General features: G+C 43.9%; 1 protein-coding gene across 1 annotated transcript in view; it reads right to left on the bottom strand.

Annotated features, from left to right (window-relative positions):
- Positions 1–11,090, bottom strand: part of LOC133024531 (E3 ubiquitin-protein ligase TRIM9) — a 37,954-nt gene extending 26,864 nt beyond the window's left edge. The window contains exon 1 of the mRNA XM_061091673.1: positions 10,203–11,090. Coding sequence (XP_060947656.1) covers positions 10,203–11,090 — 888 coding nt within the window. The remainder of the gene's footprint in view (positions 1–10,202) is intronic.
- Between the last annotated feature and the right edge of the window lie 2,512 nt (positions 11,091–13,602).

Here is a 13,602-nt window from a genome sequence, read left to right as displayed (position 1 = left end):
TACTCTCCCGTGGAGCAGAGCCCCTTTGAGTGTACGTGCATTTCCTAGTAGATGCAGCAGCTTCATGCATGTTGCTGCTGGACTTCAGAGAGAAGCATCTGCCAAATTAATGAATATATGTAAAAGAGCCGTTTCTACCAAATTTGACTGTAACTGATCAATTATTATTTATATGAGTGAGATTTGACCTTTTTCATTCTTCCTCAATTGATACATATTTTATAAATGAAGGCGGCTGGAACCTGAATAAAGACAACGTGTTGCCATGAATAAGACGCTGAGCAAAAAATAAATATAATATCAGTTTTAATAGGCGAAACATCTGGGACATAATTAAGGTTGATAGGTTTTTAATTTATAATCAGACTTCAAACATGGCATCAGAGTAACGATGTAAGACAAGAGTGTGCTAACAAGCATTGTGTGTGTGTGTTTGTGTAGTCGTGACGCTGCGAGGACAGAAATCTGCAAACACACTTTTCATTCTAGGGGCTCGTCTCCCGTGAGGGGACCAGAACCTGGAGGGTGGACCTTTAGTTTGAGGGTTAAACCTTGGTTTTAGGGCGACGGCTAGAATTCCCCTTCCTAACCTGTAAAGATTTGATAACACAGTCAGATTCGTGGCCGTGCTCGTTCCACACATCTTCTACCGCGTCAAAACCCAACATCACCCCCCCCCAGGGCAGCTCTCAGGCTGACATTGTGGCCAGTGGTTCAGGAGCAGGTAGCAGCGGATGCAGCCTCGAGCTGTTACAGCCTCCAGCGATGCTGAGGACGAGTCTGTTGAGCTTTCGTGAATCTTGTTCCATCTTCAGACTCGTCATCTTCAAACGCAACTCCACTACCGATCCACTAGGTACTAGAGGTTTGGTTGAAGGCTTGATCTTTTGCATGATGTGCCCGGGATGGTCCCTTTTGCCTGGGGGGCCCCCAAAGAACCTTGAGTTACTCTCCCATGGAGCAGAGCCCCTTTGAGTGTACGTGCATTTCCTAGTAGATGCAGCAGCTTCATGCATGTTGCTGCTGGACTTCAGAGAGAAGCATCTGCCAAATGAATGAATATATGTAAAAGAGACGTTTCTACCAAATTTGACTGTAACTGATCAATTCCTTTTTATATGAGTGAGATTTGAGCTTTTTCGTTCTTCCTCAATTGATAAATATTTATATTTTATAAATGAAGGTGGCTGGAACCTGAATAAAGACAACGTGTTGCCATGAATAAGACGCTGAGCAAAAAATAAATATAATATCAGTTTTAATAGGCAAAACATCTGGGACATAATTAAGGTTGATAGGTTTTTAATTTATAATCAGACTTCAAACATGGCATCAGAGTAACGATGTAAGACAAGAGTGTGCTAACAAGCATTGTGTGTGTGTGTTTGTGTGTGTTTGTGTAGTCGTGACGCTGCAAGGACAGAAATCTGCAAACACACTTTTCATTCTAGGGGCTCATCTCCCGTGAGGGGACCAGAACCTGGAGGGTGGACCTTTAGTTTCAGGGTTAAACCTTGGTTTTAGGGCGACGGCTAGAATTCCCCTTCCTAACCTGTAAAGATTTGATAACACAGTCAGATTCGTGGCCGTGCTCATTCCACACATCTTCTACCGCGTCAAAACCCAACATCACCCCCCCCAGGGCAGCTCTCAGGCTGACATTGTGGCCAGTGGTTCAGGAGCAGGTAGCAGCGGATGCAGCCTCGAGCTGTTACAGCCTCCAGCGATGGTGAGGACGAGTCTGTTGAGCCTTCGTGGGTTTTGTTCCATCTTCAAACTCGTCATCTTCAAACGCAACTCCGCTACCGATCCACTAGGTACTAGAGGTTTGGTTGAAGGCTTGATCTTTTGCATGATGTGCCCGGGATGGTCCCTTTTGCCTGGGGGGCCCCCAAAGAACCTTGAGTTACTCTCCCGTGGAGCAGAGCCCCTTTGAGTGTACGTGCATTTCCTAGTAGATGCAGCAGCTTCATGCATGTTGCTGCTGGACTTCAGAGAGAAGCATCTGCCAAATGAATGAATATATGTAAAAGAGACGTTTCTACCAAATTTGACTGTAACTGATCAATTCCTTTTTATATGAGTGAGATTTGAGCTTTTTCGTTCTTCCTCAATTGATAAATATTTATATTTTATAAATGAAGGCGGCTGGAACCTGAATAAAGACAACGTGTTGCCATGAATAAGACGCTGAGCAAAAAATAAATATAATATCAGTTTTAATAGGCAAAACATCTGGGACATAATTAAGGTTGATAGGTTTTTAATTTATAATCAGACTTCAAACACGGCATCAGAGTAACGATGTAAGACAAGAGTGTGCTAACAAGCATCGTGTGTGTGTGTGTGTGTGTGTGTGTGTGTGTGTGTGTGTGTGTGTGTGTGTGTGTGTGTGTGTGTGTGTGTGTGTGTGTGTGTGTGTGTGTGTGTGTGTGTGTGTGTGTGTGTGTGTGTGTGTGTGTGTGTGTGTGTGTGTGTGTGTGTCTGTGCTGCTGGGCCTGAGGACAGAGCAGAGCGAGGATGACTTGTCATGGTCGGCGAGCGGCGAGCGGCCATCTGGGATGACGACAGCCGCCTCAGCTCTGCTGCATCTGAATCTGAATCACCACAGTAACAGTAACAGAGATGAAAGCTCCGTCTTCTGCTGATAAAAGTGTCGTGTACTTTCTGGTAATGTGGCCCGAGGCTCCGAGTTCCCTTTCAGAGGATCCATTCATTATTAGATAGAGAGACACTAACACAGTCAGTGCAGTGTTTGGTCCTCACATCACATGAGGCGACTTGGTGCCGACATTAAAACATCGATGTTCCCGGCTGCAAAGCATAAAAGGATCATAACACATGTTTAACAATCTACTGAAAACACAAGCTGTTTATTTCTATAATAGAAGACACTTAAATGAGATTCTGCTCATATCCAGGCTCATAATTCTAACCTGTGTTATTACAATAAAAGGTTTAATGCTCTAATGTTCCTGAGACTCTCGCTTGGATTTGTTAGGCGTCGTAAATGAGACAGAAATGTGAAAATAGATTTCAACTCTCACGCTAACTCGGGCTGCAACTGTTCTTCTCATGATCGATCCATCCATCAGGGATTTCACCAAATAAACTAATAAATAATTTCCTCTAAGTTCGGACCAACAGTCCAAAAATCCAAAGACATTCATTGTCCCCGATGTGAATTCTGTAAAGTTGATGCTAATTCAAATAGATAAATAGATCCAATATGTGCAAATAATCAAATAAAAAATACATTGTAAAAAGGATGGCACAAAGATATAATTAAATTCATACAAATATTCTATACATCGTACGACCTTGTTTTTGATCCACATAAAAGCTTCATGGGCCGAAATAGACGGCAGCTCAGTTCACAACAAACAGGCGGCACCGATAAGCAACGTGTTCGTCAAATCGTTTCATCAGAGTCCCGGCGGACGAGAGACAAGTGAGACAAAGTGTTAACTGTCAATATTAGATGAAGGAACAAGAGGCAAACTGACGATTCTGGCAAAGCCGACGCTGCCAGTGAATGTAAATGATTCAAATCGAGAGATTTAACGAAACCACGACACCGCAGGTAAACGCCACAGCAGAGAGAAGACTGATTCAATCCTGATTATTCAGTTTCTTTCCTCAACAGAATCGAGTCAGTGGATCAAAGTCCAACACGAGCTGTGGTGAATAAAAGAAGGAGGATGATCCACAGGGTCTTCATCATGTGACCAACATCCACTGGTGTCATGTGACGTCCTGCACATGTGTGTACAGCCTTCTTATTACCCTGGTAACAGCCGTGAGTCGTGTTACTACACCGGAAATAATCGTCCTCATCTGCAGTTTAATTGAGAGACACACGCCCACTGACCATCTGCCTTCCTCAGCCGCTCACACACACACTCAGTGAAGCTGCGTTAACGTTTTAATTTGAGACTAAGATCCCAAGTGATAATTTACCACTTACATGTTATTTGTTGTTGCATTGCATCCTCGGAGAATTCACTTCTTCCTAATTCCCTAATCTGAATCACAACCTAAAACTAGACATTACACTGGAAATCGAGAAATTATGCATGTTTCCCCAAATGGGTCCAGAGCATCAGAGATCGCCCAGTTTCACAAATCACTTAAATCAAAGTTGTTGTTTTTTCCTGCATCTCATCTCCTAAGAATTCATTAGTTTCCATTAAGCTAAAGTGCTGCAACAAATATGTTTTGTAGGAAATGCCGTGAGTGGCTGGATTATGAATGAAGAGCTCATATACAGGTTGAGAGCGTCTGGTGGCAATTTGTTCAAAACACAGTAAAATCTAATATTTCAACCCTATCGGGAAGAAATAGAAGTTTGTTTTCAATAATAAACGACAATTGGTTCATCTGATATGATTAAATATCAATTCCAAGTCATTTTAATCCGCGTGTGATGATTCATTTGGAGTCAAATATTTGTTGTGACTGAAACAAAACAATGATTCCGAATATGAAGGAGAAATTACTACAACTAAACAAACCGCCGACCTGTGAGACGTATTATGAATCAGACGCAGAAACACGAGCTGGGGACTGGAAGAGGAAACAGTGAATGTGGATGATGTAAAGCTGAACGTCAGAAAACTGACAACAGCAACAACAGAAACAGCTGTTTCACTGTCTACACAACTAGATAACAATATTAAAAAAGGTTGAGAAACTTGAGAACAAACCCCAGCAGAATATGAAGAACGTAATCAGAAGGGAAAGGAAGCAGAGACATGACAACGCAGGAACATCCCTCCTCGAAGAAGACGTTCTGTAAAACTGCTCTGATGGAGGAATTACTTTGATTCATCCTCCGATCTTAAGACTTTAAATGATGCTGAATATTTCGTATATATTCATGGTTTAAAAAAAGTCATAACTGTCCCATTGCAAATCTAAAATCTTAATATGATTACGATGACTCTGCAAACCCTGCACCACTCACTCACAGCAGCAGCAGAAGCAGCAACTCTGCATTTGTGCGTTTTAATATTTAACCAAGAGCAGAGCCAGAGCCAAGAGCTGCTCAGTGCACGGAGCTTGGTCACACGTGCACACACGTGCACACACTTGCTTTAAATAGACAGTGTGTTTTCTGCTCGACTGATTAGAGGAAACTGGATCAGTGTGTCTTCCTGTAGTGAAAGTTCTTCCTGCACAGCAGCTTCCCTGTAACCCTCTGTGGGGGGGGATCCATTTAGATGCTTTTAGATAAACCGACAGGATTCGAACACACTGCAGTGGCCACCAGGTCCGCTTCCCTCTGGGACCCTCAGTACGGCTCAGCCTTTGGGTTTTGGTCTTTCAATTCAAATAGAGTCGGCCTCTCAAGGATGAACTCACATCTTCCAAGTAGTCGTCTAACGTCCTGAGTTGAACCTGGTTTTCTTTGAATGTGTGAATGTTTTCACTTTTGATATCTGGACTCTTCCTGTTGGACACTGCTCTTCTGAATTCAATCAGACCTGACAAACAGTCCTCTTACTCCTGAGAGACCTCATCAGCAAACCTTGTTGTTTTTGATCGTTCAGATTGAGAGCAGGACTTATTGATCTCACGTTCAGATTCCGTAATGCTTTTTGTTCTGCTTTGATTTTCTCCTCTTGTGCTCAAACTGTACGCTTGCAATCTGATATGTTGTTGCTTGGACAGATTTCCTGGCTCCAGTTTCACCTCTTCGCTTACGTCAGGTCAACAATTCAAAATCCAAACGTATTCAATTTACTATCATTCACAACAAGGAAAAGCATCAAACCAACACATTTAAGAAGCTGGAACCAATGAGTGTTCGGTACGTTTTCAATTATCCAAATTGCTGATTAATTTACTGTCAGTATACGGTTGTTAGTTTTCTGTTCATATCTGGTTCTTCCTGAGAAAAGAAGGTGCACACAGAAGGAGAGGCAACTTGTTTTCAATAAATGAAAGAAGACGTAGAGGACTGGGAGAAGGAGGAAGCGAGATGAAGCTACGCTGGAGCAGATAAGACATAAAAACACCTCAGACACCCGCTCTGCAGCTCTGACCTCACCGAGCAACGATTCAGAAACTCAACAGCTCGGAAACGTGACGTCTGTTGCCTGAGTCGAGTGCAAGCTCGGGCGAGAGGACGAAGACAGACGATCATTGATCTCCCCTCAACGAGAAGGACACCGTATTAACTAAGTGGCGGCCATCTCTTATTCATCCACTCGCTCATTACTTATCATCGCCCTCGTGCTCCTGCACTCTGATGGGATTTTCACGGTCCATTTATGGGACAGGGGGATAGGGGGGAAAGATGGAGGAAGGGCAGGAGAACACAGGAGGGGTGGGGGTGAATGAAGGGGAGGAGGGAGCGTAGATAAGAGACGGAGGTAAAGAAAGACACATGCACACAAAAGGTGAACGATAAGCAGGACAAGAAGAGAGAGAGAGAGAGAGAGAGAGAGAGAGAGAGTCTGAGATGTGTTGATGGATAAATGATGAATGGGATGACTGGAGGCGTCGAATCTCACAGAAACCAAGAGACACAGACGCAGAGATTAGTCCCAATGACCCACTTAGCAGGAGACGGACGGAAATGGCTTTTAATTTACATGTGGTAGGTGTGGGTGTGAGGACGATCGCCATGACGATGGCCTTATGAAATGTTTCATTTAACACAGGAAGCAGACGAGGATTATACGATACCAGAGTCTGACTGGACCTGCAGCTGCGGATAGTTTTCATTTAAACCCTTTTGCTTCCAGGGAGTTCTCGTTTAACCACTATCATCAATATGTTAATAAAGGTGGTTTAATGTTAAAAAAGTGTAAAGATTTAATGCATTGCAACGCTGTGCAATGAAATCTGGGCTTTTCTTCAGTTAAAAATGGTTGGAAAAGCAAAAAAATCTAAGTAAAATCTTCCATTTTCATCCACTTCACAGAGGATTTTTTTTTTACAAGAGGATAAATCAGGTCACACTGAGGAGAGTGAACCTGAATCGACCCCTGGAGCAGGCTTAACCTTACAATTAATGAAAGAGTCATTTAAAAATGAATTAAATCATAAAATCACTTTGATCATCCTTTATTGAAACAGGAAGGAGATGTGTTTCAGACACATTTTGCTCCAGTCGACTGATTTTCATGCTATTGTTTCTTTAACATCATTCATACATTTCATTTTCCGACTTCCTCTTGAAATAATTGGACTTCGATCGGCAACGAATCCTTCGTACGTCGACTGATTTCAAATATCTAAACATTCATTTAAACATTCTGCTTGTTCATTGTATCATCGTGTGTCTCACATTTCAATAATTCCTCTGTTAGGTTCTTTTTCAGTGGAATCAGTTGCTGGAATAGTGACCTTTGCCTGTGGCATCTTCTGCCATTGATTCAGGGCAGGCTTTCCACCACAGGGACTGGCATCGAGCAGCCAATAGGAGCAGCCTCTCTCTGAACTGCCCTGTGATTGGTCGAAGACTCCCCGTCCCGGGCCAGATTTCCCCGTGGCTAGAATCAGAGCCCGGAGGAAGTGCAGAAGTCTAGTTTCCTCCCAGATCGCTTGGTTTACATGATGCTGAAAGGTTATTATGGAGCCTGAGATGAAGGAGTTTAAGTATCTCAGTGTCTTCTTCTTGAAAGATGGAGCATGAGATGGACAATGTGGCGTCAGCAGTGATGCAGGTTGTGTTGTGGTGAAGAAGGAGATGAGCTGCAAAGCCAATGTTTTGAGTCACTGGTCGATCTACGCTCCAGCCCTCACCTATGGTCACAAGTTTTTTGTAGAGAAAGAACAAGATTAAGAATATAAGTTGATTTTCTCTGTCGGGAGTCTGGGCTCAGCCTTAGAGACAGGGTGAGGAGTCTGGACTCTGGGGGGAGATCTGAGTAGAACCGCTGGACCTTCGTGTCCAAAGGGGACAGATGAGATGGTTCAGGTTGGTCTCCTGTGTGCTTTCTGTTAAAGGCTGACTGGGCATGCCCCGACCTGGAGGGAGATCCAGGACTCACTGACATGTTTACACCTCCCATCGGGCAGGGGAATGTCTCGGGAGGGACAGGACGCCTGGAATACCTACTTCCTGTATGACCTGAGCCCAGTTAAGCGGAAATCAATCAAGCAGCTGGATGGATGGATGGATGGATGGAATTACTGCTCAATAGTGGCAAAAACAAACCTAGACCAGCTTTAAATACACAAATCAATCACTTAATAAATAACTCATCCACTTCGCCTCCTTTTCCACAATCTGAACCAAAGTTAGGAAACTTACAAAATGAAACCAGATCCCTTTTATGTCTCCTTCTCTCATGTTGAGCCATTTCGTGGTAAATCAACTCTCCGAAGTCGTTAAGGACAATAACTTAAATCTGTTTTTCCTCCAGAATAGTTTTAATCTACAAACCTCAGCAGCAGCTCTCAATGCATGAAACAAGTATTTGGCAGGAGTATAAACAAAATGTAGATTATGAAATGCAGTGCCATGCTTTTGTTCTTCTAAAGTACTGAGATCTTTTACTTAAGTATGGACACAACACAATGACATTAAGGAGGAAAAGCCTTGAGTACTCAAAGCCTCACTTCACCTCAATTCTGCTTGTTATATTTAAAATATATACTTTACATTACTGTAATATGATCAGTGATTCAAAAGATCTGCCTGAGAGTAAATGCTGATGAGGTGGAACGTAGTTCAATCTGTAACAGTTAATATTTCATAACGTCATTATCAATTTAACATCAAATCTTGATATGAAAAGTATAACCCAGCATAAAATGGAAATACTCAGGTAAAGTACAAGTACCATGAAATAGGCATAAATACACTATTTTATGTGCAGATATAAACTTTTAAATTAGGTATTTTTCTAACTTTACTTCCAAAAACATTCATTTTAACCGTGTTAACATGTGAGGATTAAAGTAACTGACTCAAACTAACATTGTTATCCGTGTCCTGCTGCTGCCTGAGGAAGAGCACTGACCTCTTCCTCCTCCACTGTTCACACACACACACACACACACATACACACACACACACACAGATGTGCGCTGGCAAAATGTGAAATAGCCAGACGGGGGTTTGTGTGACCTACTCAAGTGATGACTCACATTGTATCCACACAAACACTGACACACACACACACAGGGGATTTTGCGCCTACAGTAATTATCTTATTATGCGTGAATTCTGATTATTCGCACAGAGTTCTCCTAATTCACGATTTGCCCCAAATACACTGAAACTCCACCACACACACATCCCTGCTCTCTGTGATCAACGTTTCCAGCTCACGCTTCGGCTTCCTCTGCCGTTAGAATTCACCACAAACAGCCGCAGACGCTTCGACGTTCACGTTCAGCCGCGTGAACACAGGGAAACCACGGAGATGCTGGGGGGGGGGGGGGGGGGTTTGTGGCGAGATGGCTGAGCACACATTTACATAACCATAAGAAACAAGCAGGTTAGAATGAGAAGCGTGATTGATTCGAGGTTTTCAATTCCACAGAGGCCACATCAGGCTACACACACACACACACACACACACACACACACACACACACACACACAGATGCCTAAAGGGCTTTGAACCTTATGTGTATGTGTGTTGTATCTTTGTGAGGACCATTTTGAGCATAGGCCCTATGGAGAGAGGGACAGTGAGGACATGTTGGTTGTGACGGTGATCAGGTTCTGGTTAGGCTCTCCAGGATGAATGGAAGTCAATTGGAGCCCGAACCCGTCACATTGTGTGGTCTTGTCTTCCCTATGAGGTCAAAGGTCAGTCGCCTCATCGTAAATCAATCAAGTTTAAGGCGAACACATGTTTTAAGGTTTGGTTCAGGTTAAGGGTTAAGGGAGGACAAGGGGTAACTATGGTTAATGTTGGAAATCAATGTGATAATAATGTCCCCGGAAGTCATGGAGACACTGTGACTGTGTGTGTGTGTGTTAAACCTTGAATAGATGTATTTCTGAGGACCATTTGAAGACCTTATGAGGACATTTTGGCTGTTTTCTCACTTCCTGATTAACTTTCTGAAATTAGTCTGAGGGTTTAGACTTGGTTGAATGGTTTAGTATTAAGCTTTAGGTTTGGGTTAATTGGTTAATTGGCTGGTTAGGGTTTGGGTTAGGGTTAGGGGCTGGGGAATGTGTGTGTGTGTGTGTGTGTGTGTGTGTGTGTGTGTGTGTGTGTTGACCTCACCTTGTGTTGCTTCCACATCACCGCCAGTGGCTTGACATCGTGCTTGTTGTGTTTCCCTTCCTCCAGACACTTGACGCACACCGGAGCTTTGCAGCTGCAGCAGAACATGCTGAAGTTCTCCGCTTCGTGGTCCACGCAGGTCGCCGGTTTCCGGGCGGTGGCGGGCGGCTGCTGACCCCCGGTTCCTCCTCCTCCTGCTCCTCCTGCACCTCCTGCACCTCCTGCCGCAGCACCTCCTGCCGCTGGGTTCCTCGGCGGCACCAGGCGGTGCTTGGCCAGCGGGCCCCGGGACGGGTGGCACCGCTGCTGGCAGGAGAGACAGTAGAAGACGTCGCACTGCTCGCACATCACCGCCGCGTCCGCCGGGTTGCGGTCGCACAGCTGACACTTCACCGCCGTGGAGGAAGAGGAAGAGGAGGAGGAGGAGGAAGAGGAGGAGGAGGCTGCAGCGGCGGCGGCGGCGGCGGCTCGGTTCTGCTGGTTCTGCTGGTACCGGGCCACGATGGCCTCCAGCAGCCGGTTCCGAGGGAAGCCCCGGAGCCCCCGCTCGTCCAGGGACACGCTGCGGTGGCACAGCGGGCAGGTGAGCGAGCAGTGCCGGTGGGCTGCGGCCGGGGGGAACACCCGGACCCCGTTGGGGGACTTGAGCTGACAGGGCGTGTAGGACCCGTACCCGCTGTCCGTCTCACTGTACACACTCATCTTGTCCATGTCCAGGTAGTCGTAGTCCGAGCTGCCCGAGGCTCGGCTCCGCTCGGGGGTCTCTCCCTCCGGGGTCTGCACCGTGATGCTGCGGGCGCAGGACAGGCACACGCTGTGGGAGCAGGGGAGCAGGACGGGCTCCCGGAACAGCGAACCGCACACGGGGCATTTCAACTCTTCCTCCATCGTGCGAGAGTCGGCGAAGAGGAGGGAGCAGCTCCGGAGAGAAAAGACTTCAGCACCGACTGAGGCGGACAGCTCCACAAGCTGCTGTGCGCATGCGCTGCAGGGGGAGGAGGCGGGGACTGGGTGGTGTGAGTGACGGGTTCATTGAAAGGCTCTGACACGCCCACACTGTCAGGATTTGTTCACAGGGTCGAATCCGAGCTGGTTTTTTTTTTTATTTATGAGGCTTTGGGTTGTTTATATTTTGTTTATTCACTTAACTGTTTATTTATACTCATTAAAAATCATACAGACACTGCCATGAATAATACAAAGTGTCAGAATCAGAATCAGAATCAGAATTCTTTTTATTGCCACGTATATTTGCATATATTGGAAATTGCCATGGTGTGGTTGGTGCACTGTGCATAAAACAAAACGATAATATATACAGTAAGACAATATTTACAGTAAGAAACAATAAGTTATGGAGTATATTCATTTAATCATCAATTAAAATATGTTTTAGATAATATTCTTCATCCTTTAACATATGACAGGGTTTTAATATTGTACGTGTTCGAGGTTGCATTAATTATTTACAGTTTTGTCGTATAATCTGTAAAATAATCAGAAACTATTAGAATGATTTAGTGGAATAAAATGGAAATCTGGTAAATTACAATACACAGACTCAGACAAGTCATTTCCAAATTGAATTATATTTTTCAAGGGGAATCAAACGAAGGAGAATAAAATCGTGTGATGTTGGTCCAGGAAACAACGAGGCGCTGCTCGTCCATCATCGAGTCGAGAGTAATGGTCGTCATGACGATTATAATAACGATCATTTATCTGACTACCTAATTATCTGCATTTGTTCTGCCTGTCAGCTGCAGACGGATCAGACGCAGCTCACAAACCAAACAGAGAAGAAGATGAAAGTCACATTTTGAAACACGACACCGTTACAAAGTGAGAAGGAAGTGGTCGAGGTGACCTGAGGAGTCTGCTGATGCACGGGTCACGTGGGAGAAGGTTTGTTTTTGATCCGTTAACCGTTGTGTTGTTTGACGTCAGCCCTCTGTGTTCGCTCAGCTTCTAATTGACCAGACAGCCGCCGTGACTGAGACTCCTCAGGGTGGAGCATTAATCCCCCCCCCCCCCCACTGGGACAGCTTCCCATTTATCAGCCCCTTTAGTTTCATTACCTGTCAATTAGATGATGTGTTCTGTGAAGAGATGAGAGCGAGTCTTGAAAACATACTGTACAATACTGTGCATCAGTAACACAAACACATTCAAATCAACACTATTTCCTTTTGCTTTCAACGCACAACTTCACCTTGAGGCTCTTGTTTCGCTTCCTTGTGAGGACACGTCCTTTTAAAACATTTAATATCATCACTCTAGGACATGAAAGCTTGAGTTACACTGCTGGAGTGGAAATGGCTTTTTTGAAAGTGAAGCAGTCTTTGTGAGATGCATCCGGAAGAAAATCCAAACGCCCGGCAGCACCGTCCTCTCAACATCACAGGCAGAGTTGGTTTTTACAAACATTGTGCTGAAAAATCCACTACACACATTGTGTACTTCCTCCCATTTCATGTTCACTTCCCCTGCAGTCGGCTCTCCAGATGAGACAAACACACTGAACAGGCTCAACGTGTAGATTTCACTGAATGCAAGACTCGGCTGCTTATCTGTTAATTGAAAAGTTAAGGTTATCGTGTCTAGAATGATGATTCTCAAAGTGCAGTGTCGGCAAGTTTTTCTGCAGGAAAATTAGACAATTCAGCCGGAAAATGCAGAGAACTTCCATATATCAAATGATGATATATACATTTAAATACTTGTGATTCTAGAGAATACCAAGTGTTGTCCCTGCAGTAAAAAGATTTGAAAAATGTGTAGGTGTAAATCCTACAAGTTGAGGTTTTATTATATGAAAACAGGAGTTTGAAGAGATACTCAGATCTAAATACATTCTACAGATACTCAACTGCAAGTAAAAATGTTAAAGTATGAGTATCAACATTCATTTTAAGTACAAATGGTAAAAGTGCCAATTCATCAGAATCCATTCACCTACAGACTATGTTTTATTGGATTATAAGTATTGACAAATGAGTGCATCGCTTCAATTGGATGAACAGGGTCGATTGTAAATTCTTTGCTGAGTCATTTCCCTCCACAGATCAATAAAGTCACATTATATCTCATGTGAACATAACACAAACAACAAAATACTTTGTGTTGAATCCATTTTGTATCATCAGTTATTAGTACTTTCAGTTATCAGGTAAATAAAGTGGAATAAAGGGTAAAATATTTACGTCCAGGGGAAAGTACAAAGATAAACTGGTAAATAACAATAATTGCATGAAAATTATGCAAAGGTAATTGATCTGCATCTGTTAAACCTGGAGAATTTCACACTTTGGTAAACACTGATGAGTTCCAGCTATTCCAAACGTTTGCTGACCGAGACCTAAAACCATGACCGTCACTATCTATATTTCCTATGTGTTGA

Source organism: Limanda limanda, chromosome 18 (assembly GCF_963576545.1).
Source record: "Limanda limanda chromosome 18, fLimLim1.1, whole genome shotgun sequence".
Taxonomy (NCBI): domain Eukaryota; kingdom Metazoa; phylum Chordata; class Actinopteri; order Pleuronectiformes; family Pleuronectidae; genus Limanda; species Limanda limanda.
Note: the sequence above shows the minus strand (reverse complement) of the source record. Positions and strands in the feature narration are given on the sequence as shown.